Source organism: Trachemys scripta, chromosome 7 (assembly GCF_013100865.1).
Source record: "Trachemys scripta elegans isolate TJP31775 chromosome 7, CAS_Tse_1.0, whole genome shotgun sequence".
Lineage (NCBI taxonomy): Eukaryota > Metazoa > Chordata > Testudines > Emydidae > Trachemys > Trachemys scripta.
Genome location: NC_048304.1, coordinates 23,322,763 through 23,348,426, shown reverse-complemented (window position 1 = coordinate 23,348,426; position 25,664 = coordinate 23,322,763). Strand labels below are relative to the sequence as shown.

At 46.4% G+C, this 25,664-nt stretch overlaps 1 protein-coding gene across 6 annotated transcripts; it reads left to right on the top strand.

Annotated features, from left to right (window-relative positions):
* Positions 1 to 1,538: 1,538 nt before the first annotated feature.
* GATA2 (GATA binding protein 2) lies at positions 1,539 to 25,309 on the top strand. Of its 6 annotated transcripts, none has more exons than XM_034776734.1 (6): positions 1,539 to 1,797; positions 13,981 to 14,384; positions 15,273 to 15,875; positions 18,578 to 18,723; positions 21,799 to 21,924; positions 22,742 to 25,309. In XM_034776734.1, the coding sequence occupies exons 2-6, from the start codon at positions 14,156 to 14,158 to the stop codon at positions 23,039 to 23,041; spliced, it is 1,404 nt and encodes a 467-aa protein (XP_034632625.1). In that variant the 5' UTR covers positions 1,539 to 1,797; positions 13,981 to 14,155; the 3' UTR covers positions 23,042 to 25,309. The 6 variants fall into 6 exon arrangements, with proteins under 6 accessions (XP_034632625.1, XP_034632619.1, XP_034632621.1 ...); XM_034776728.1 differs by having other exon boundaries at positions 18,545 to 18,723; XM_034776730.1 differs by lacking the exon at positions 1,539 to 1,797 and adding an exon at positions 5,333 to 5,464 and having other exon boundaries at positions 18,545 to 18,723.
* Positions 25,310 to 25,664: the final 355 nt, after the last annotated feature.

Genomic DNA, 25,664 nt, shown 5'->3' with positions numbered 1-25,664 from the left:
ATGCAGTTGTCAAAGAATAGAAATGTATCCGAAACTCTGACCTTTCTACAAAATTAAAACAAAAACACAACACACACACAACGTCTCTGGGTTCAAATCCCCATCTATATTAAAATGCATGCGTAAGAACCTCACGGCTCCTAATCCTTTGAATTACACAGGACCTTTCAGTTTAGGGGGCTTTTTTTTATTCGAGTATCTGGATTTGCAATAGCGCCTTGCTTTTGCCTTTAAAATATGAGCATTTTTTTTTAATAACAGCCTTTTTTTTTACCCTGAATAAATCTGGTTCTGTATCTCATCTCTTAGGACGAAGGGTGATACAGGCGAGTAATTAAAACAGTTACTTTGGAAATAGGCTGCTGGGGGCTGATAAGAATTATCTGTAGCATATCAAGGACCTCCCCCCCCGAATCATATCACAAAGACAGACAGAAAATGCCAGCAAAATAGGATTTTTAGTTGTTGTTTTTGTTGCTCACATATTTTTTACCTCCATTATGATAATTCTTCTCCTATGAAACTTTTCTGCTTCCTTCTTGAAACGCATTTCTCCCCCCCTAGATTTTATTACATTAGTATGATAATTTAAATTGGGAAAGTGGGGTTCCCTTGCCCCCCCCCAAAAATGAATTTAAAATATTTGAAGTTTTGGTATTGTATCCCGTCCTTTCCTAATCGAAGGGCAATATTCTCTCTCACACTCTGCCCTTTGCCTGAAGAGGGGATATACAGTTTAGACACAGCCCTTGCTGTGTTATGTACCAAAGAAGTTATTTTGCTGGCTGTAATATGGAGGGTGGGAGAAGTGAGGGGGAACAAGGTGAAACTCCCTATAAACCAATAAGAAAATAAAGAGCAGGTGAAGATTTCCAGTCTTGCGCTGAGTCTAGTAGCTTGCAAACATTTTCAAACACATTAGTTCTGGCTGACTTGCCTAATAGGCTGGGATAGATGCATTTTAACATTTCTTTCTTTGCGCACAACGACTCGCTGGTTGGTATCTGCGTTTTTATTCCTTCCCCCGGCCCCCTCCCCACACACAGAGCTGATATTACGTGCAGGTGCATAGTCCAGCAGATTAAAATTAGGGACAGAAAAATAAGAACGCTTATAAAAGGCCAGCATGTTAAATGCAAGATTTACTCCCCTCACCAGGGAGGGAAAAGAATACAAACTGTTCTCCTTTCTTGAAAGCAATAGGAAATAAAGAGAGACTGCAGCTAAATAGACCTTAAATCTGAATCCCATATTTCTTAGGAGACTGTAGTGTCTTTGTGTGTGTGTGTGTGTTGTTGGTATAATATCAATTCATTTAAAAATATGAAAGTCAAGTCGCGTAGACTGTGACAGCGAACGCAACAAAAGGTGCAAGCAGCAGACAATGTGATGTGCTTGTACAGATATTGTAATGATGCAAATGTAGTTGAGGGGACGAGCTGCCTTATTATGTACATAAATACACACTGGCTCGCTGTGCCATCCGTGAATGCAGGAGAGTGAGAGGGAGAAGGGGAGGGAAGGGGGGGGGGACCAGCTCGAAAATTGCTGCCAGTTTTAAACAGCCTACCCCTGGCAACCCCTCTGCTGGCCTGCTTATGCATTCACCGGCCATTTAGACACTTTCGTTCCTCTTTATTCAAAGACATGAAGGCGAGCTAGGCAGAGGCGAATCCAGATGTGCCTGGCCGCTGTAAATGACCCCAGGAAGAGAGAAAAAGACCACCAGCCCGCCAGCAAAGAACCCAGTGGAAGGCGCTCAAGAAGCAAGGGAAGAAAAGTCGCTGTAGGGAAAAGGTAAGGGTATTAAAAATAATCAACTCGTGACAAAGTGCCCTGGGGAACGGGGCTGGGATGAAATATGGGGCTCTGCTTCCTCGGGCTGTAGATTAAAAGCCTTTCATTTCGGCCGAGGGGGGAAATCCCAATTTAAACAGAGAGCTTTGGCTGTGGCTGTGGGGAGGCTACTACAACTCTTCCTCACCGGGGCTGTGTTGAACTGGAGAAAGTGTAAACAGCGGTGCTCCCATGGAGACAATGCACTCGGAAGGGGAGAGATTGTCCTTACAGCCTGGTGCTCTTAGCAAGGAGAGATGGAGTATTGTTTATTGCAGATTCTCCCCTAAACCGCCCCTATGTTATTGTCACTGGCTGCTTGGATGGAAATGCAGAATATTTTGGGTGCTGTTCCCTAGCCACTCCATAAGGGACCCTTCTATCTAAAGAGTGGCTAATGCCCAGTGACAGAGAACAGCTTGGCGTGTCAAATAAAGAACTATTGCTCGGTGTTTTAAATAAACCAGTCTTGTCTTTGCTGATGATTTAGGGCATTTCTTGGGGTAGTTTTTCCTCTTCCAGAACAAATCACAGAATTCGTTATTTCTAAAAATGTGCAGATCTACTACATATCCGGTGGGGAAAAAATCGTTCGCGTTGCATGGTTGCTTTATAACACGGCTGGTTTCTTATTTGAACTAGATGCAAACAGGTAACGCCATCCTTAGCAAAATTTAATAATGTAAGGACCAAATTTACTGACCAAATGAAGCGATGCTTCAAAGAAAATCTAGAGACATACAGCGCGAAAGAGTAAGCTCCTATGAAATACTCTTGTTCTCTTTCACACTGGAAATGGGTGTTTTTTATCTGTTTTGAAAAACATTTCACCCCTAGCGACTAGCATGCTCAGAGATTAAAATAAACCAAGAGGGTTGGAAATTGGGAAAGAGATGGTAGTTTTCAGTTTATAATGTAAACCTTGTGTCCCCAAATTATCTTGCAACTCAGGTATGAAAGAAGCGATCAAAGATTCAAACTGCTTTGCTGGTATATTTATATATTAGATGGATCTAGGTCTGAAACTGATTTCTAATGAACAGTGTTTTTTCATTCTTAAACTCGCAGTCACTTTAGAATTCCCAGATACTTTCTCTTCTAATAGACTGGCCCTATTACAGCTAAAGAATGATCGCGTTTTAAACGCCACATCATCCTGCCAAACTATTCCTTTCGCGAAGAGGGAAGAACACGGATTATTGCGATGGGCCAATAAACAAACTAAACCAAACCAAACCACCGTGAATTAATAGCAGTGAATCTCCCAGGATTAAGTATGTGTCTTTATGGCTTATAATTTTTTTTAAAAACAGCTCCACTTCGGAACGTTCATTTCTTTTCACCAATGGGGGGTGCGATGTTAAATTGACACCCCTCCGCGCCTGGCCCCGTCCTATCCCCCCCCCCCCATTGTTGTCAGATTTGTTAATAAAAAGATGCGAGGGTTTGTTCTCCCCTGGAAAGCCCCGCATCTTTGCCGGCCCTGGGTTCTGCTTCGTTTGCACCTGCCTAGCCAGGGAGCCTTTGCAGTCCCAGTCCCGTGCAGCAGATTTGCACAGCTTTGCATGTTTTAAAATTACCCAACTATAGGCTTCAACCGCCTCCCCTGCGTTTTTTTTCAAGGCAGCTCTTCCACCCCCACCCCACCCCCTTTATTCTCCTTTTGCTGTGGGGTGCAGAGAGTGGGAGAAAAATCCACACTGGCGACTGAATGGCTTTGAGGCGATTTCAATAAGAATAGTTCGGGTGCAGGATTTGGAGCCAAGGTTGGCTTGTTTGGTTGCAGAGCGAGAAGCTGAAACAAGGGTAACATCTTTATTAATTTTTTTAACTCAAATTTGGCCATGTTCAAAGAAACTGGCAAGTAAAGCAGCTGCCCAAATAAATAGTATCATTGCAATGATTAGTTATTGTGTGTGTCTATATAGATATAAAATCAGTTGTCGCAGACAGCTTTGTACCAAAAACTAAATATCTGTGTCTGAAACTGACATCGGATCTTTCTCTTCCAGGGCCCGATCTTGCAGCCTTAACTCAGGCGATTTCTCCATGGAAGTGGTGTTGCCTGAGCAAGAACTGCAGGATCGGGCCCCAAATATCTCACAAGCGAATTGACATCGAAATGTGCGTCCAGAAAATCGAACCCTGCAACGAAATTTTTGGTATGAAAGTCCCCTAGACAGCCTACCAAAGCGCCTTTTTTGCGGCATACTCCGAAACCAACCGTGTCGATTACAATAGGGGGAGCATTTATTAATTGCACGTATTAATTATTAGTAGTACTATCCTCGTTATCGCTGCAGTTGCTGCGTTTGAGCAAAAGGTTTGCCAATTTCCAAAGCCGTGTGGTGGTGCTTGGGTTTGGGGCTGCCCGGCACTACCAGGTCTGGGGTAACAGACTCTGGGCTGGACGATATATTTACCAATGTGGCTCAAGTAAGGGATGCCCGGCAGATTGTTGTGCCCGGGGTGAGGCGAATTAGGGAGCCAGTGAGGCGACCAGGGAAGCCAGACAAGGGATCCAGGGCTAGGGAACTTTACCGTGATGAACAAATTGCAAACAAATTGCAGGGGAACAAAACGTATTTACAAGTTGTCAGGCGCGTCGAGAGGACAGGATCCAAACAATCCAAAAAGTCGGGAGGGAAAACAAGAGCCATGAGGAGTCACCCAGTGGGGAGTGAAAACTCTCATGGAGCAATGGGCAAAATATCCGATCTGAATCACCTGGCTGGGGAAGTAGGGGGCAGATCTAGGCAAGGCTTTTCCAGCAGTTAAAAGGAGTACGTGGTCGGTGATTTATTCCCTAAATCGTTCTGTTTTTATGCAGCTTAAATGGGGGGTTGCGGTTAAGAGGTAACTATGTCATTTTATAACCTTATTAGCCAGCATTGAAAATGTACTAGTCATGCAGGTTGTATTTTAAGAAAGCAAGCAAGCAAGAAACATAAAGAAAGAGGAACATTGGGAAAAGTCTGGACAGAAGGGCTGGAAAGTGACTGCTCGTATTTCTAACCAAAGACTCCCTGTAGCGGCTAGTCTCTGAACAATGATTAGTATTTTAGCTAACAGCAGAGGACATAATCATGACAGCAACAAACGTGGCAGTGGCTTGCTCCGCCTGGCAGACTCTCGGTTCCCCCTCCCCGGGGTGCAGAGCCGATCATACAGGACCTGGACCGCTCGGGCTGCGTGTGAGCGCGGGCAGGGTCCCCCACGTTCCCGGGCCGCGGGGAGAAAGGCTCTGGCGGGCTCTGTACCTGCTGCAGCCGCAGCAGGCTGCGGGGTGGCTGGCTCGAGGGCTAACCCGGAAGCGTGTGTGTGAGTGTGTGTGTGCCTTTCTGACGCCAGTCATACGTGTTTCTATTTCTGTACCTGACTTAGCCAGATTGCTGGAAGACTGGGGGTTGCAGCAGCCCGGGCGAGCAGCGAGGTGGCTGTGCGTTACATCCACAGGCCTGCCGCCCCCCCCCCCCCCCCGCGCAGCCGGCTCCCCCTGCCTGCCCCCCCCCACACACACACAGACACATCCCACCCTGCACCCCATGCTGCTGGCACTGAGGATCTCGCTCCTGCTGCTGCTGCAGGGGACGGGCGTCGCGGGAGACCACCAGCAGCCCTCTCAGCAGTGAGTACCTTGCATCGCGCTCCCACAGCTCCGCCAAGGTCTGCACGGAGACGCAAAGGCGACCCCGAAGCCTGCGTGCCCTCCAACATGGCTCGTGCCGTGTGCAGCCCCTCTTATCTCAGACCCTGTAGGGGTTAATTAAGCGCGCCTCTCTCGCGCTCGCTCGCTCTTTCCTCCGTTTTTGATGGCTGCACCAATTAGTTGCACATAGGAAAAGACGAGAAGAATAGGGTTACAAAGAGAGGAAAAACTTATGCTGCCCCTGGGGTTTGCAGTCAGGATGAGTGAAGTTTAAACAAAGAGGAAAGTAGATGCGGTTGCCATTCGAACAATGCATTTGAATGATAGAGCGACAAAGCGAGGATAGGAATTTATGCTAAAACATATTCGATGTGATATGACAGATTATTGTATGCCACCGTACCTAGCACTTCGCCCCTGTGAAGCAGGATCGGGGCACAGAGATTGCAGCTCTGATGGCTGGGGTGGAGTTGGGGAGAGATATTTCTTGTATTGACTTTGCGGCGGCGTGGTCTGGTGGGAAACCTTTCCCGTGAAGAGCTTATAGATTGCAATAATTATTATCCGTTGTAATATCTAGATCAAAGGCGTAAAAGGAGATAGGAGGCGGCCAGCTCCCTCCTCCCCTAATTAACAAGATAAATGATAGGAAAAGTCCAAAACTGCCAAAAGGAAAACTGTCACAGCCGGCTGGCAGAATGTTCCCTGGTACCGAACCGCTCCCCATCCGCATGGACAGGCCAGGGATTATCGAACAATTAGCTCAACCAACGCTTTCTTCCCCAAACGTTCAGCGTCCAGATTCTGTTACAGCAGACCATGGGGCTTTGGTTATTTCCCTACTGAACCTTTGCCCACTTCTTGTTGCTTTTAGAGTCCGGCATAAAATCTCTTAAATTGAGATTTCGTCAAATAAAACCGGGGCAAACATTGAGGGCATGTAAATAAACAGTCTGCGTGTAGGTCTGGGCACATACGTTTTCTGCCTTCGAATCTATATGCGCCTTGATCATAGACACAGGTGTCTTGCTACATCAAATGGCCCCACTAACTGTTGCTAAAACATGTTCCCTCCCCCCCTTAACGAGATGACATCACTTGTCAATCAAATTAAAATAACCAGCTGTGTTTCCAGATCTGGAAGATCTCCCTTTAAAAATTACAACAAAAAATTAAGGTTAGTAAAACTGTTGCATAAAAAGAGATAAAAAAGACGGTTCTGAGAGATAGACCGCCAGTCTGTGGAGAAAATTTTATAACTCATAATGCGCTTTTCTGTTTTACCAGTTTTCCCTCTCACTAGATAAATCCATATAGATCTGCATGACTATCTATCGAATCTAGCTATATCTCAGAAAACACAGATAGCTGATTTATCGGCTTGCCTGGACATATATACAGAGAGAGACACTTGAAAAATAAAAGGTGGGATTTGATGTTTGGATACAATTCTTCCTTTTCTTTTCTCAATTGCCATGCCCTGCAGACTATGGCATGTGCAAAGAAGGAGGGCGATTTGTAATGCATTTGGCGTACCTTGTGTTTGCATAGAACAGCCAGTAAATCTAGCAATCTGTTGGAAGAAGCTATGGAAGGGAGATGGAACGGGTGGGGGAATGCAGGGCCCAGCCAGGAGTGACTTCAGGGACTGGAGCCGGCTGACTGCAATCCTGCAGCTCACCGCCCGTTCAGGCAGATTCTCTCCAGAGAGGACTTTAATAAAATTGACACAATAGTTGTTTAACCAGCCGTGTGAAACAGGCTGAATCTCAGCTCCAGAAAATTAGTTAAGCTTCTGCGCCGAAGGTCCTTGTGCGGGTTAGTTTATGTTCCGATGAGCGCATTAATTAAATAAACGTCCCAAGCACACCGCTTTACTCCTTTGCCCCCCGGTGTTGCTGCAGTGGGGCATTTAATAACAAACCTACCCTAACAAACAAGACCGAAGCGCTGAACTGCCACGCGCTGAACAAGGAGTTTGTAAATCAGAGGCGCGGGGATCACTGAACCTGGAGTTCTCAAAACACGTTTGGAGAAGAATTCATAATAAGCCATTAAGCACAATTTCCACACACACCCTGCGCTCTAGTAAGTATCAGTGGATGTGGATGTGTAATACATACAGGACTGTGTCTTGCGATTTCACTGGAAAGAATTAAACCGCCTATGAACTCCTGTATTCCACGTGGAAGGGATTTTTTTTTTTTTTTTTTGAAACGGAGAATGATTTTATTTGCTGTTTATTGTCAGGAGTTTAAAGAGAAGAGCTGGAAAAAGCGATTTAGTGGTCATCCCAAGGCAGGGGAAAGCAGTGCATAGGAGCAGTGGCCCTAAAGCTGCTGGGAAGACCTAATGATAATTAAGAATACATAGAGACACTCATTAATAATAATAACCGCCCGATGGGAGACATTGACTTTTCAGGAAAATAAGAGGATAGGAAGAAGTTGCCCAGAAGCCTGGGCAAGGACAGTAATAGTGTCAGGAATACCCCGAAAACATTGGTGGCAAAGGAAGCCAGTGAGAATTTCTTTTAGCGACACACTCCAGTCCCAGAGAGAGGCGGCGGCGAGGACGGACAGGGAATTCGTTTGGATTTTGGATTTTCATTTTTGAGGAGGAAACTGCACCGTTTATTTCCCCCACCCCAGTATCTCCCCAGTGCCTCGCGGACGGGTTGGGGGTTTTTTCCCCTCCCGCTCCTTGCCATCATGTGGATGTTGTAGGCAAGGTCTGCAGAGGAAGCAGCGAGCTCCCCTGGCTGCAGGGAAGTGGCAAGAACCGGCTGCAGGGTAATCTGACACGGGGGCTTCAGGGAGAGTTTCCTGGGCAGTTTTGGGGTCTGTCGCTCCATAAATCAAGCAGCCTGATTAATCTTTACAATTTGTCTTTTAAAACAAACATGAACGAATTATCAGCTCGTTAACTGCGATTTTATCACCTGCCTAAAACAAACAGCCCCCCAACGCCGCCTTGCTCATTGCAGCGGGGAAATAATTAAAAAGGTTGGTATTAATTAATAAGAATGTATTCGGAGCGCATTAACACCGGTATTAATACGATCGCATTAACAGCCCAGCCACTGCAACGAATTTGGGTTCTCACCCAACGCTTTCGCAGGAGCTTTTGAAATCACGTTCTGCGGGGATCTGTGATTTTTCAGCGTGAAACGTTTGTTCGGATCTATTAAAACATTCTCCCAGCAGCCCCCCTCCCGGTTAATTTTGCAAACAGGGGCAGGAGAGCATTTATTTCTAGTAATCAAACACGGTGAGATTTGTTGTTCCCTTCTGTTGTTTGTAACTTGATACTTGGGAGTAAAAATTCCTGATCCGAAATCTCCTTATTTTCATTGAAAAGATCGATTTGGGTGTGTGAAAAAATATAGATCATTTTAATGATTGTTTTTAGAAAAGGTTGTCACCTCTCTCCCTCCTGCGCACCCCAGGCCTGGTACAGAGCCTGCGGTGGATACAGCCTGATATTGGAAGATCATATCTGCGAAAGCGCCCTTACACCAGAATCCGAATAAATCATCCAATAGGGCCGAGTTTATCTTTGGTTCTATAATGTACTAATTCCGGCCTAGGGGTCTGCGGTGGCAGCTTCTAGATCAGTCTGTATCTATGCCAGGCTACGTCTCCCCGCGCCCCGATTTCACCGGAGAGATTGTGTGTGGGAGGCGCTGACAGACTTACTTGTACGATCCCTTCTCTCCTGTTTTAATCGCTTTCACTGGCTGAAAACAAACGGGAAGTGTGTGCGTGGGGGGAGGGGGCTGGGCGAGAGGGGTTCGGGGGGGTCCCAAGCCTGAGAACCGCGGGTAGGCAAGGGGAAGCCGGGAAGGGGGGAGAAGCCGAGGCCATGGGGAGGTGGTGGTGGGAAGACGGGGCTAGGTTCAGGATTCTGTGCCCGGGCTGTCGCACAGGATGCGGGCTTGGGGCGAGCTCCCGGCCGGCCCTGGCTCAGAGCCGGGGCAAAGGCATCAGCAACCCCTCCCCTCCTCCCCCCACCCCCCAGCAGAGGGCTGAGGCCGCGGGGCAGGGGGTTGCGCTGTGTGGCCCCGGCTAGCTCCGAGCAAGCCCTGTCCCGGCCGGCGCAGCCAGACCGCCTGTCTCCAACCCCCCACCCCTCCCGCGGCCGGGCCAGCCCCGCCGGCTGCAACTGCATCGCGGCTCCTTTCTGCGGCTGCCCGCCCGCGCCGGCCTCCCACCCCGCCGGGGGGCTGGGGAGTGCAGGGCTTCCCCTCTCCCGCAGGGGCCGGCGGCGGCACATCCTCAGCCCGGCTCCCCCGACCCGCGTGCTCCCGGCCCTAAAGACCCCGAGCAGAGCCCGGGACTGGAGCGTGCTGATCTCCCCTCCAGCCCGCTGCCGCCCCCACGCGGCCCACGGATCCCCACGGCCGCGCGGCGCCCACCTCCCTGTCTCCGCCTGCACAAGCTCCGGCCGGGCGGATCCTGGCAGCGCAGGAGTCCGGCTCGCCTTAGTTTTCCAAGAGGGGGGAGGAGGGAAAATCCTCTCACCGCACCACCACCCTGTCCCCGCAACCCCCTGCCCCGCAGCCCGGCCCAGCCTGCAGCCAGCGGGGAGGAAGATGCCAAAAAAGAGAGGGCGGGGGGCGGGGAAGCTGTGGTGTATCTGCCCCCCGCTTGCTTTGGAAATCTGGACTGGTTTTGTCTGGCTGCGAAGGTGGCAGGGATGGAGGCAGGAGCAGGGGGGCAGGGCAGGAATTGGGGGTGTCCGGGACCCCTAGTTCCCAGGGAGAACCCGCCCCAAGTCGGGGAGAGAGGGGTTTGTCTTGTATTATTATTATTATTAAAAAGTTCATTTCCTGGCGAATTTGGCAGCGGCGGGTGACGTCAGAGCCCCGGCGTCTCAGTGACTGGGGCCGCCTGGCTGGGGAGAAGCAGCCTCCTATTACCCAATTACTGACTGTCAATCCTCCGAGCCGGCCCCCTCCCCTCTGCAGGGAGACCTTCCCCTGCACACCCGGCCCTGCCCTGCACTCTGTTGGGGGTGGGGGGTTATATAGGCTGGTCACGCCAACACGCCCAGCCCTGCCCTACCCTCCTGTGTGGTGTGTTGGGAGGGGGGTTATATAACCTGTTCGCCATCGCACACCACCACTGCCCTATTCTGTGCGTGATTATATAACCTGAGTACCCCCTAAAACACACTCCTGCCTTACATTGTGTGTGTGATTATATAGTCTGACCACCCTACATTGTGGGTGGGTGTAGTGCGATTATATAACCTGATCACACCCCTCAAATCCTGCCCTAACTCCCCCCAAACATACAATCCTGAGGGGGGGTATACCCCCCAGGGCAATACAACCTGATCACAACCCCCCAGCTCAGCACACATACATCAATCGTGCCTTACAGTGGGGAGGATCTACTCTCCTTCCCTGTCAAGAGTATTACACCCTGCTCACAACATCTCCCTCCTTCTCCAACACACCCCTCTGGCCTGGTACAGTGGGGGGGACGGACTCCCCAGTCCATGATATAACCGGATCATAACTCTCCCCTGTCCCACAAAGTACCCCATCTCACCCTACAAGGAGATGTACACCACCCAGAATGATACAACCAGATCACACACACCCCTCCCCTACAAACCAACCACCTCTTCCATTGTGATCTGGGAATGAATTGGTAGAAGGAATAATAAGTATGGAATTTACACATAAAGTAAGGAATGTGACAAGACTTGGGGCCAATCTCAAAAACATCTCCACAGGGTCCCCCTAACCCACCTTTTCCCCCCAGCAATGTCTTCATTTCTGAGGTGGATGGGAGAGAGAGGCCGGTTTTCTTGCTTTGATTTCACCCTTGAAATCTATTCATGTAAACAATTATTTTTCTGCATCTAGGAGATAAGAGGATTTACAATAAAATGAAAAGAGCTCTTAAAAAACCAACCCAAACCAGTCAATTAGTTCTTTTTTAATATCAACATTTTTAGGGGTAGGTAGAGACCTGGCTCACACCATGTTAGTCTTAATTGTATTTTCCTGTCACCCTGTGTTCTTTGCCTCCTCTCCCTTCTCCCCCCCCCCCCCCCCCCCCAGTCGCTTTTCGCAGAACACAGACTGTTAAAAGTGGGACCTTCAAACTGTGATAAATTAATTAGCTCGCTGCATAAAAAGCCTGTTGATTCAGATTGCACTTCTCATCCGCCCTATAACAGGCGGGTTGAAAGCCTCGGCTGCTTCAAACGGATAGAAATACGTCAAAAACCAACCCAAAACAAAGAGAGAGTTTATAAAAATGAGTTTTGAAAAGGTTCCCGATGAAATAGCACAGTCGGGCTCCGAGGGCCAGGACTGACCCACTGCGCTTCAGGCTGTTCATTGTCTAGTACAAACATACACTTACTTAAACAAGGGGGTGTTTTTTTTCTTATTATTTGGGGGTTTCCTATTCTTGTAACGCTATAATGTCGCTTTGGGCCTGACCATGCTTTCGGCGCGCAGCCCAAACTCACAGGCAAGTCAGCGAGCCCAGAGCCTGCATTACTCAGAGATTTCAGGGAAGTGTCCCAGGGAAGTCCATGGGGGCTCTGCGCGAGAGGCAAGCGCAGGTAGTCTGCAGGGCGGCTGGGAGACTGGCAGGATCGGGTCCAAAAATATACAACCAACGACTAGCTATACAAAAAAAATGACTCAAACGGATTTTTGGGGTCCTAAGCCCTCTAGTTTACACGCCCGCCCCCGGTGGGTTCCAAACAGACTTGTGCGGGTATATTTTCATTTTAATCTTATTTTATTTTGCTGATTCACTTATTTCGAACTAACATGACGGTAACCATCCCGGACAAATGTGACATCTGCTAACGACCCGAATCCGGGGTTTTCTAACATTTAAAGTACTGCTTCGGCAAAACTAGAGTCCTGGTTAAATGAGAAATGATTCCCGTGTTAATGCAACTGGCTAAAATAACCTGCATTCGTTCTGAGCAAACAGCCAGAGTTCACTGGGGCAAACGCATCACGCTTAAATGTTAAGGAAAGAAAACAAGCATGTTCTTATCCAATCCTTACCCGTCAAATCCCTTTTCTATTTAGGAGCAGGTTCCGCCGTCCTTACTCACACAGAAACCCCGTTCACATAATGGGAGATTCTGTCTAAGGAGAGCCTGGCCGATCCAATTCTGTCTTTACAGCGTACTCCCGACTGAGGGTCACACGCCAATCAAATAAACAGATAAACATATTTTGCCTTATTTAATTTATTTATTTATTTATTTTACAGACAGATTTGTGAAGCAATTAGCCATTCAGTAAAACCGGGTTTGTGTGCGCCTTCTAACAGGCTGCTGCCCGGGCATCTATCGTGGGAGAGACCCTGACCCACTTAGGTTTCCCCCCTTCACGGCTTTGGTGCATGTATTTCGATCCCCCAAACTGGTTGGAATTGGAATAATTTGTTCAGAACCTTATTCTGGAGCACTGGGGGGTATTTAACATTAGCCGCAAACAAACACCCGCTCTGCAAGACAGGCGGACCTGGCTGGTGCTGCGGGCAGGGGAGAGTGGAAGCGGGGATAGTGAGAGGTGGGCGGGGGGGTCTTTTCTGTCTTTGGCGGGTTCAGCTCTTTTAAGATGTTTGAAGTAAATTAGGGGAATGTGGATTTCTGGGGCCAATGGCAGCGCGAGGCTGGGCGCTAGGACGCTGATTGGCTGGGCGGAGGTTCTTAGCCCTGCGCGTCGCCCCTAGTTCATGTCTACTGAACTGAGTCCAGCTGGCGCCAGGGCTGACATAGGATGCTTTGGGGATGTTACAAAAAAGGCCAGAATAAGTGGAGCTTGCCATCTGAGTAAGAACCTCCATCCAATCCTCCTCTTCCTTCTCTCTCTCACTCACTCTCTTCTGCAGTCACAGCCTCCAAACAACCATCCATCACCACCCCCCCTCCCACCCCCTAAACTTACAACCCCAGAAAGAAACTCTGCAAACATTTGGAATTAGATTCACTCCACTTGGAGGGACTTTGTGTAAGTATGTTAGGGGGGAAAGAAGAGCTGGGTTTATTCTTCAGGGAAATTGATTCTGAGCTGCTGCCTTTTCTCTCTCTGAACATTCCTTTCACTTTTCCTTTTCCTCTTTTGCTTTTGTGTCAGTTCGAGCTGGTATAAGTAGGTGACATTAGACCTGCTGTTTTTTACTTTTTTTCCCCTCTAAAGGCAGCTGGAAAAACTCTTATTGACGTTTGTAGAAAAGAGGAAACCTTTTTTTTTAAAGCTCTTGAAAACAGACGCTGTTTATTTTTTGGGGGGGGGAGGGGGGAAGCCAGGGTAAGAACTTGTGGGGGCGACGGAGCACAAAGTGAGACTTTTGCGGGGGGGCACAAGGAGGGACTTCCCCCACCCCCATTCATCTGCATGTTGGGAATTGCGGAATTAGCTCAAACCAGGTGGAAAATGCGGAGGGTGACGCGCCTCCCTTGAATAGCCATGTAAAGTACTAACCACTCCTTTCCTCTTACAGGTGGTGTCCCGGGCGTGTCGCAGGGAGCCTCTCGCCACAACTTTCCTGCTAAGAGAGGGACACGCTGACTTCCCCCCCTGTCCTGAGACACACACGAGCCACCTGCCGTGGTTTTAGAACCTCACCATCACCAATCCGGGCTGGTTGGGGGGTGGGCTGGGCATTCAGCACCGGCATGGAAGTCGCCACCGACCAGCCTCGCTGGATGGCTCACCACGCCGTGCTGAACGGGCAGCACCCGGAGACGCACCATCCAGGACTGGCTCATAACTACATGGAACCGGCGCAGCTCCTACCTCCGGATGAAGTCGATGTCTTCTTCAATCACCTGGACTCCCAGGGCAACCCCTACTATGCCAACTCGGCCCATGCCAGGGCCAGGGTGTCCTACAGCCAAGCTCACGGTAAATCTGCACCGGTCTGCCCCCTCACTCCCCCAGTTTTCTTTCTCCCGGGGTCCTCTGTGGGCTTGTGCCGGGCGGGCAGTGACTAGAGACCAGGGTTGTCTGGGGGCTGCTTCAGTATCACTGGACAGGGAGACCCGAGAAAAGGGGATCGAAAGGGAAGCCCGGGTGGACTTTAACCCTAGAAATAACCGATGGGGGGATGAGGGGGAGGAAGGGGAAATAGACTGAGTGGGTGGGTGGGTGAGTGCGCGCATACAGACCGAAGAAACTTCCTAGTCCCGAGCCACGGCCACTTCCCGGATATGAAATACAAACTAATTCAGATCACGGGTAGATTTTATTTTGGGGGGACCGGGGTATTAGTGGCAGCTGAGAAAGTGCTCCCCAAGCCTGCAGAGCCAGTCGGGGCTTTCCTTTTGGGGGAGAGGGGCTGCTACCCCCAGACAGCCCCCTTTAGTATTATGCTGTCGCTGCTGCTTTCTTTGCAGCTCAGTCAAAGAAGCAAGTGGGTTGGGAGACTTTCGGGACTCGCAGGGTGTTCCTGGCGCCTGGATAGGGAGAGGCGAGGCGGGCAGGGGAGCCCGCGTTGTCCCCCTGGCTCGCCAGGGCAGGTCTGCGGTGAAACATTCACCCCAGCCCCGGCGCTGCTCGCTCGGCACCCGCTGGCTTTGGGATGGCGGGTGCCCTTGCGCGGCCGCTGGATCTCCCCAGCAATATGGCTCTGGCTCTGGGCGCGTCCCACTGAACGGCGAGACGCAGCTGGACACTTCCCCGTCCCTCTCTGCGCCGGGCTGCGATTCTGCCGGCGTCCCCCAGCGCTCCGCTGGGCCCGTCTTCCTCGCCGGGCTGGTTAGTGTGATAGTGAAAACTCCCCTCTCCCCACAGCCCGTCTGACTGGGAGTCAAATGTGCCGGCCTCACCTGATTCACAGCCCCGGGATCCCCTGGCTGGACAGCGGCAAAGCGGCGCTCTCGGCAGCCCATCACCACAACCCTTGGACGGTGAATCCCTTCACCAAAGGGCCCCTGCACCCTTCCGCCGCTGGAGCCCCCGGGGCCATCTCCGTGTACCCGGGCAGCAGCACCTCCAGCACGGCCTCGGTCTCCTCGCTCACCCCGGCCTCGCACTCCGGCTCCCACCTTTTCGGCTTCCCACCCACCCCTCCCAAGGAGGTGTCCCCGGACCCCAACTCCACCAGCGCAGCCTCGCCCTCTTCCTCGGCCGGGGCCCGGCAGGAGGAGAAGGAGACCATCAAGTACCAAGTGTCTTTGTCGGACGGGATGAAGATGGAGAGTGCCAGCCCGCTGCGGACCAGCTTAACCTCCATGGGGGCCCAGCCCTCCACCCACCACCCCATCCCCACCTACCCCTCCTATGTGCCGGCTGCTCACGAGTACAGCAGCAGCCTCTTCCACCCGGGCAGTTTCCTAGGCGGCCCAGCCTCCAGCTTCACCCCCAAGCAGAGGAGCAAAGCTAGATCCTGCTCAGGTAAGCCCTACAACGCCTTGATCTCTGCAGCGCCTGTACAGTGTTTGCCTGGGGGGCGGGGGGGTGATGTGTGTGTGTGGGGGGTTGTAGGTCAGGTTTGTGTATGTGTGTTTTTGAGGAAGGTTGGAATGTGTGTTACATGATTCTAGTTTGGGGGAAGAAAAAACCCCACCAGCACAGCTTTTTACATGCACTCGGAAGAGGAGGTGAGGGTGGATTTACTTTGTTGTCATCGAGATACATCTTAATCTCATTCACCTGGATTTTTTAAACACGCTGTTGTTGGGGCAGCTCTGAGAAATTTACCTAGCTTTTCTGTTATTAACTGCTGGTAGGGCAAGCAGTCTCCCTTAAAGGTCTAGTCACTGGCTCTCTGCTCTGCAGCAGTCTCATGGCAGGGCCTAAGGGACACAGTAATCCCTAAAAGAAAAAAAATTGGCAGATCTAAATTATGCAAATACGGGTTTATACGGCAAAATCTCTCACTCAGAAAAAGAAAGGCATTGGCTGGTTCTAACCACTGGAAATTGTGGGCTAGATCCTGCACTCTTTACTTCAGCGAAACTCGCATGTACTCCATGCCGGGAATTTAATTTTGTTTCCCTGCAATAAATTGCACCTTTATTAATAAGAGAAAAGGCCAGTCGTGGGCTTTTAGCATTGAGCGCACATTCACAATTGAAACTTACTAGTCAATTGCTTAAAACTGAAGAGGGGCTGGATTTCTTTCCGATCACACAGGGAGCAAAAGTTCAATAGTTTACACACCAGTCCTGAGGACTTAAACGCTAACTTAAACCAACTCAATAAAAACTAGAAAATGGGATCGGACATGATTGTTCTCTGTCTCAGATCCATCCCTGTTTGCTAAAAACGAATCGCAGAGCATTCACCTCTTCACTCCAGTTTTCCCTAAAAGTGTCTTCTGAAAGCAGCTTATTCAGTGATGGCTCAGGTCTTGATCTCACTTTGAAGTGTCCCCAGCTGAATATCTAGACAAATTAAGAAAACTATATTGTTCCATTCACCTAAATCATCTTCTCCGTTTGCATTCCCAACGGTGGAAGAAAATAAAAGTATATATTTGGGATAGCGTTGGCTACCTTGTGTGTGTGTGTGTACACACACCTCTATTTTCTATTTTGAAAGCGGCCATGAATTAAGAAACATGATCTTTTAGGAATTTTGCAACAAAAAGATCAGACATTTTACAATATCAGCTCTATTTCAAATCGCTTTTTAAAGGGATCTTTCCCCCCAGTGTTTGAAATGCGGCTGCTGTTTTTTTTCTTTTAAACCGTGAAAAGAAAATTAAAATACAGTTGCCGCTCCCCCCCGCCTTTTTTTTAGAAACAACTCCAAGAGTCACTGCAGAGAAATGGATCCTTAATGGCCTTTTTTTGGTCCCTTAGTTGTCGAGGGTTTTATTAGACGGGGGAAGTGAGTGATCTTGAGGGATTTTTTTTTGTTTTGTTTTTATGGGAGCCCCCGCGCATGGAACTGGGGAAAGTTCGTGACCACTCACTGTTTTTGTAGGAAAACTAAGACTCACGACACGACGACTCCTGCAGCTTCCTGCCCTAGGAGGGACAAAAGCTAGGAACGCAGAGCTCCCCTCATTTTTCACTGCAGACTGTGTTGTTTAAAAGCCACCCACTCCCTAGATGGAAGGAGACACAAGCCCTGCTGAACTCGACAAGGCCTGCTCCAGTTACTAGCAAAAATAATTTCCTCTGCAGTTAAATACTGTACAATTTGCATAAACTATATTAAGAGAATTTCCTATATTAAGCAGACCAGCCCTCAAACCATCAGAGGCAGTGAACTTTCAGCAAATAGGTTTCAGAGGCCAAACAAACAAACCAAAAACCCTTTCTCCTCCCTCCGAAAAAAAGGGCAGCAGATATCTAAGGGGTTACATGCAGTTTTCTAGTTGGAGAGACAAGGTGGGTGAGCTAATATCTTTAATTGGGTGTTGGGTTTTTTTAGAGTTGCCCTCACCAAAAATTAACATACTAAAACAAATGAGGAAAGAGTAAGATATACCACCCCACCAAATCAAAATTGTCCGATTAAAAAGTAAAGTACAGAAAAAAGCTGTTTTTAGAAGTTCCAGAGTGCCTGCTTAAATACAACTTTTTCAAGTGCTGCATTTCAACCAGTTTTGCTAAATGAAAATAAAAACAATCATTGAACCATTTAGATGCTGTCTCCACTTCCAAGCTGCCCTGCTTTATTTTAGGATATTGCAGCACTTGCAGCAAAGTGTCTTTTGGCCCAGATTCGGTTCCAGATAACCCTTTGCCTTCAAAATTTTTGCTTTGTGTGTGTGTGTGGCAGGATATATGTGATCTAGCCATAGGGGTGCAATAGATATGGCAGGAGAACGGTGCACATGACATGGTAAGGGAGCTCTTGTTGTTACTGAAATGATACTAGTTCCATTTGACACAACAAGGGTGTCCCTCTTTCTCACTTTGCAGATAGAGCAACTGTTTTTTGATCACAACATAGAGTGCTAGTTTGTATTAGAGACACTAAGGAGAGCCTTGCCACATGTACTGTAAATAATCAATGCTGTCTAATTATGTTTGAATAATGCACTGTTTTGACTTCTGGAAAATGCCTAAAGGACAATGCAAAAAGCTTTTGTGAATTTGTTTTTAAAGAAAGAAATCCGGTTTCTTCGTGTTTCCATTTAGAAGGCAGAGAGTGTGTGAACTGTGGAGCTACTGCCACCCCTCTCTGGAGAAGAGACGGCACTGGGCATTACCTGTGTAACGCCTGCGGGCTCTACCACAAAATGAACGGTCAAAATCGACCACTCATTAAACCTAAACGAAGACTGGTAGGTGTCTGTCTCTGCTGGGTTTGGGGATAAATTTTGCAAAGGGACCACCCGCAGACCCACCCATGGTGTGTCTCATCTCCTGTGCTTCAGACCCCGCATGGATGCTAGATGTTGTATTGTACATGAGACTCATGTCACTCAGAGGTCACGGCATAGCCTAAGGACAGATTGCAGGCACTCCACCCATAGCAGTTACATGCCAAGGTATAGAATGTAAGTAGGCTAGCAATCTCGATTCTATTCCTACACTCTGTTCCTGTTGGAAGATATGGGGCACAATGTGTAGCTGTCTTTCTCCTTATGAACACACACTTTGATCCTTAGATGACAGCTTTCATTTGATTTCTCATTTATTTGGCCTCCTGGGGCAGTTCAGAAGTGTACCAGTATTGAAAGGGTTACAAGCGTGACTGCAGTCCTACATGTACTTAAAAAAAAAAAAAAAAAATCCAACCCAAAAAACAAAACAAAAAAATCAAATGAGTCAAACCTACTGCTCTCTACTTAATAATTATTTGTATAAAGGCCATGAAGTAATTTTCACTCTTCTATTCCATGACAATATTAATATTGGTTCCCTCCTCAGACAATCCCCTAATGTGTTTTTTTTAAAACCTATTATTTTTCCATGGAGTCACCTATACTTTGTATTTTCATTTGAGTGATTAAAAAAAAATGTCCTTTCTAAGCTCCTGGTAGTAGTTTCCTATCCGGATATCTGTACGTTAAAGATAAGGAAACTTTGTGAATCTGTTTCCTGACTCTAAAAGCTTTAGAGAGTTTCTATAGGCAAGGCATGCCAGTCATGCTTGCTGTTTTGAAATTTCTAATACACTCTACTCCACAAAATGTGTAAAACTGCTAAGAATAATAAATATATATATATATATATATATATATATATATATATATATATATATATATATTTGGAGCCATGTGATTTATAGTCCCCTAAATCTCTTGGCCATTTTGGGGACATTTTACTGGCCTGTGAGGAGGGAAAGAGAGTTGGTTTTAATGATATAATGCTGGGATGGGATAAAGAGGATTTCTGTAGTCAGCCAGAATTTCAACTATGCAAGCTTCTTAATGACTTGCTTTCCTTCTAAAGTGACTGACACATACAGAAAAATGTTAAGACAACAGTGTAACATTATCTGAAGTGCTTGCCAGACTGAATGGGACAGGCCAGAGAGTTAAGCAGCATAGTTTAGTATCAATAAGCCATTTCAAATATGCAAACATAGCTCTCCACCTTCTAGTGTGCTGGGAAATTGCCCTACTTAGCTCACCGAACGGAGTTTTGGGGGGCTAGATTTTTTTCTGTTGTCTTTTTGTTAAATGTTATATATATACTTCACCCCGTGGTTCACTCATTTGTTGGGATTGGAAGAAGATTGTCTTCATTTACGGATGTATTAATATTAGTTTTTTTTATTGCATGTCAAAATGACATTGTCAAGGCATGAAGGCCTAAAGTTAGTTGTGTTTCGGTTTGTTTACATGTGCATGCACTAGGGGGTACAAACTGCCTCAGCTCTGGCTTTTGGCTTTGTTCTTGCAGGCTAGCAGGGGGACCGAAATAAATAAATCTCCCAGGCCTGATTCTAGTCTCACTTTACAGAATACTCCTCTGCCTTCAATGGAGTTACTTCTGATTTACACCAGCATGTCCTATAAGTGAGAACAAGATCAGGGCCATAATCTTCAGAGCAGGACCAATCCATGGTTTGATATTTAGCCAACTCTCCAGCAGAGGAAAATGCATTATGAGTTGCGTAAAGCCCTGATTGCAGAGAAAACCCAGTGTTGTAGGATGTTATGTTGTAGATTCTCCCAGAAGCTCGATGCCTTGAGAGGAGCCTCGCTGGGGTGCAGGAAGGGATGGGCAGTAACTTGTCCCTAGGATTTTTGTAGCCAACTGTAAAAATCTTTAGGGAGCAGGGCCCCCAGGAAATTAGCACAATATATGTGTTTTATAAATACTTATTAACATACATATTTTGTTCTCAGAATTTGCTGGGTTGTACAAAATGGAATGTATTTTAAACATTTCCTAGAGCATCTTTGAACCTTCCTGATAAGGATGTCTCCCCAAAATACGGGGTGCATTTTGTCTATTTCTAACATTTTCTGAAATGCCACCCTTGTCCCAGGATGTGTTATTGTAGGGTCTCTCACTCAAGTGCCTCTGCTGAAATCAATTGGACTTCTGCATGCATTTACATTTTTCCTATCTTGTTGTTCTCATCTGAGGAGGCTGAAAGGTTCCCTCTGCCCCCCCCCCCCAAGGTTCAACAGAGCAGTATGATTAAAAGCATCAAATTTTAAGAGAGGATATTTTTGGGGCTTATCAGCCTAGAAAATGAATAGGGATAGAGGCAGTAGCAGGGGCAGCAGAATCATTGCTGCAAGGCATGAGATTAGGTTTGCTAAATATTTAACAAAAGTTGGAGCTGGTTCTGTTTTCTCTTTCACTTGTAAATGGAAACTGAAATTTTACTGATGGCTATGATAAATACTGCACCCATCTAAGTAATGCAGCTGGTTTTCCTTGCTGGTCACCTTTAAAGGGACACTATCAGTTTAAGAATCAGATTCTAAAAGTCCTCCTTTCTTGTATTGCACTACAAACACTATTGGTGCTTAACAAATTGATAATAAGAATATTTTAAAAATCCAAGTGTATTGATCTGGAATTTATGTGCAGCATTACAAGGGAAAGCTTTTAAAAAACAAATGTATTTCCCCCTTTCCCCCGCCCCCCATTAGTGCTGTTTAGGTTTTGCATTACTTTTGTCTTGGACTAGGAAAATAGATTACTCAGCTGCATTGTCTCGTTTTCGTGCAGTAGCCAAATGTTCCAATATTTGGGAGGCTGTTACGGTGGGGGACCATTTAAATACAAACAAGCAAAACCTGGGGAAAAAAATCAAAGCAACATTTCTCTGACCTTTCTGTTTTGTAAACAGATTTGGGATTAGTTACAAATCCTACATATTAGACTTAAATTGACCTTTAAAATGGGCTTATTCCAAGTATACTAAATAATTTCCCCTCTCTTTTGGTTAGTCAGCGGCTAGGAGAGCAGGGACCTGTTGTGCCAACTGCCAGACAACCACCACCACCTTATGGCGACGTAATGCAAACGGAGACCCAGTTTGTAATGCCTGTGGACTTTACTATAAATTGCACAATGTGAGTATTTGCTTGTCTTGTGTGTCTCTGCTTGCTTAGCTGGGATTGATGCTTTAACTGCATGGCGTGCACTGGCCTTTTATTGGTTTCAGGGTTTTTTTTCTCCCTCCCAGGTTCCCCTGGGGACTCAGAGCCATTCTTTGTTGGCATAGTGATGCTAAGTTCACTGACATTACAATGTATTAGCTTGGCTTCTAAAGCTTGGGCAAATCAGGCAAAATAGAGTTACAACACTAGTTTTAACTAAGTATGTTGTATGTGCTTTCTCTCTCCAGCCACAGAGGCCATTTGAAATGGATTCTGCGCAAAGGTTAATCCCAGGGGGTGGTACCTTTGTGCAGAATTGTAAAGTTTTTTGTTTGTTTGTTTGTTTGTTTAAAGGTTGTTTAAAAAAAAAAGAATCAATTTTGAGTAGGAATCATTCGACACATTTGAACATTATTTAAAATGTAAGTAACTGAGATTGAAGCTTTCCTAGGAAGAGACCACTCCCGTTTTAGAAGTGAACTCGGTCAGTGTGTGCTGCCTTGTTTGATCTCTTCTCTTAGGAAATGAATGGGGGACCAAGGGTAAGCATAAGGGAAGGATGGCCATCAGCTGCCAAATTCAGTCGAATTGTTTTTCATGTCTGGGGGTTTTTGTGTGTGGCTTCATTAAACAAATCAATATAAACAAGATCTGCGGCGAGAAACACCATTTTGTTTGGCCAGAAGAAGTTCTCGGTCCAGGAAAACACACAGGGGCTGTCCAAATATTTTCCTTTTTGCACAATAAGGTCATTTTGTCTGCATGAGCCTGATTTTCTCATTTCTTGCAGGTGAACAGGCCACTGACCATGAAGAAGGAAGGAATTCAGACCAGGAATAGGAAAATGTCCAACAAATCAAAGAAAAGCAAGAAAGGCTCTGAGTGTTTTGAGGAACTGTCCAAGTGCATGCAGGAGAAATCCTCTCCATTCAGTGCCGCTGCCCTCGCCAGTCACATGGCACCAATGGGGCATTTGCCACCTTTTAGCCACTCTGGACACATCCTACCAACTCCTACTCCAATTCACCCATCTTCCAGCATCTCATTTGGACATCCACATCCATCTAGCATGGTAACAGCCATGGGATAGAATCTGAGTACCAAGAGACCCACACAGAGATTAAGAACACCGGGGCTCTGTCTAAGATGACACCGAGTAAGGAAAGATTCTGCCAAGAGGAGACCATAGGGAAGGAAAAAGGGGACCTTGCGCCAATGTGGTTGAACTCTTAGGGTTGCACTAAAACCCTGTAATGATGAGTCTGCTGCAGAAATGCTTAATGGTGCCTGTTATGCACTTTGCCCCTCAGGTATAAGGAAAACGAAGAACTCACTTGTTTGATACCTGCTGGCCCAGCAGAAAGCAACGGTGGCAGAAGCAGCAGAAGTTGGATGCTGGAACTGGCTCTCCTTTCTCTCTCTGTTATTACTGTGAATATTGTAAAGAGATAGCAGCCTCCAAGGCGGAGCAGGCTGGCTGGTAGCCACCCATACTGGATTTCTATGGTGGACTTTGTCTGGGGGAGAAGGGGTGGGAAACAAGGACAACTTTATAAAAACTTAATTTTTAAAAGGAAATCGGACACAGAAAGTCATTATTTATTTTGCTCTTGTTTTCTACAAAGAGCCTCAAACCTTCTGACTTGCATGATTTTGTGCCTTTTTTGGGGGGTGGGGCAGGGGTGGGGAGTCAACCCTGCTAGAAGAAACACAGCTTCATAACAGGAAAAAAAATTGTGCTAACCAGCCACCCCTTGATTCTCTTCATCAATGTTACATACAAAAATATCTGTTAGGGAAGGGATGAGAGAGAGGGGAAAACAAAGCAAAAATGTATCTGGAATATGGGATTGTAATGGGCCCAAGATGTGGATTATTTTGATGTAATGCCTGCATTCTTTTCCTTAACATGAAAGATTTTATTTAAAAAAAATGTTATTCCACAAACAGCAAAATAGGACAAATCACTAAAAAAATACACTGTAGGGAACAATCTTGTGCCAGGCGGAAGTAGCTAAAGGAGGTCTTATTCATCTGTCCCATCTAACTTCTAGTAGTCTATCAGTAACAGCAAAAAACAGTGCAAGGCATAAAAAATCCAATTCAAACACTTTGGAGGTTTAAGCATTTTGTTCTGCCTTGTTGGGAGCTGTTGCTTAAGACACAGACTAGCTGCTTTGATAAACTCACCGTAGTTTGGCTACCACATCCATGCAAAGCCAGAGCGTGTGCTGTCTGTGGGCATCCAGGCTACGGCACATTTCACATTTGGGAGTGAGGAAGGACAGAAAGTGGATTAAGATCACTGGACAAGAGAAAGAAAGAGAGACATCAGTTTCAGCTTCACATATCCTTCAAATCCCAGAGGCAGCAACAGCTGATGAGTTGAGGGAAGGTAACATTCTAAGGGGGACAACTATTTCCCATAGCACATTTTATATTTAAAAAAATAAATAAAAAATGAGTCCCCATTATTAAACCATATTGTACGTAAACAACTGAAAACAAAGCTATTGCCAATGTGAAGTGTATTCTATTGATTGTTATGACCTGATGACTCTCATGAACACAAGCTCCAGCATAACATATGATGTACATATTTAGCTATACTTCTGATGAAAATGCCCCAGTGAGCAGAGGGGTTTGATAATGTAAACTGCGTAAGCTTAATTATGTGACAAGCTTTTTCTTTCTTTCTCTATTTTTTTTTTTGATCAAGCCAATTGTATCTTACTGCAAAAGTTCTGCTTAAAAACAAACCCACATAAAAATGGATGTACATTTTTTTCCCTAAATAAGTAATTCAGATATTTGATAATGAAGTAAGGACCAAGCAGCCATGGAAATCCTGCTTTCCTCCTTTTTCTGGTCTGTGTAAGGTGCACTTTGTAAAAAAGTGGAAATAAACGAATGGAGGGAAAAATTGGTTGGGAGATGCTGTAAGAATTTTTAATTTACTGAGTCAAAATTTGGTCTTTTTACCTGTTACTATGGTACAGTTGTACATTATATGTGCCCAGCTCAAATTTCTGCAGGATTTGGGGGGTGATGGGTGGGAGGAAGAGGAGTGGGTAACTGATACAGTTGACAAAGTGCAATATATTGTCAGTCACTGCAGCGTAGACAACGGCAGTCAAGATTTAAATTATTTTGTACTTGTATCAGCATAAAAATTCTGCAGTATTTTCTGTTTTTATTCTTAATTTTTTATTTTGCTTATTTTTGGATTAGTGAACTAAGTTATTGTTAATTATGTACAACATGTTTATATATTGTCTGTAAAAAGTGTATGCTTTCCTCATATTCCTTCAAGGTGAATACTGCTAAGAATAATAAAATACCTTTTTTGTGAAAGCAATTGTGCCCTGTTTCATGCAATGAAGTCGGGTGTGTAGGGGCTAAAATATTACAAGGCTGATTATGACCAGTGGTATGATTAGTTTAAAATTTGTGAGGCTAGATTATCAATATTTTTTAAAAGCTAATGGGTTTAGAGCAGGGGTAGGCAACCTATGACACGCGTGCCGAAGGCGGCACGCAAGCTGATTTTCAGTGGCACTCACACTGCCCGGGTCCTGGCCACTGGTCTGGGGGGCTCTGCATTTTAATTTAATTTTAATGAAGCTTCTTAAACATTTTAAAAACCTTGTTTACTTTACATACAACAATAGTTTAGTTATTTATTATAGACTTATAGAACGAGACCTTCTAAA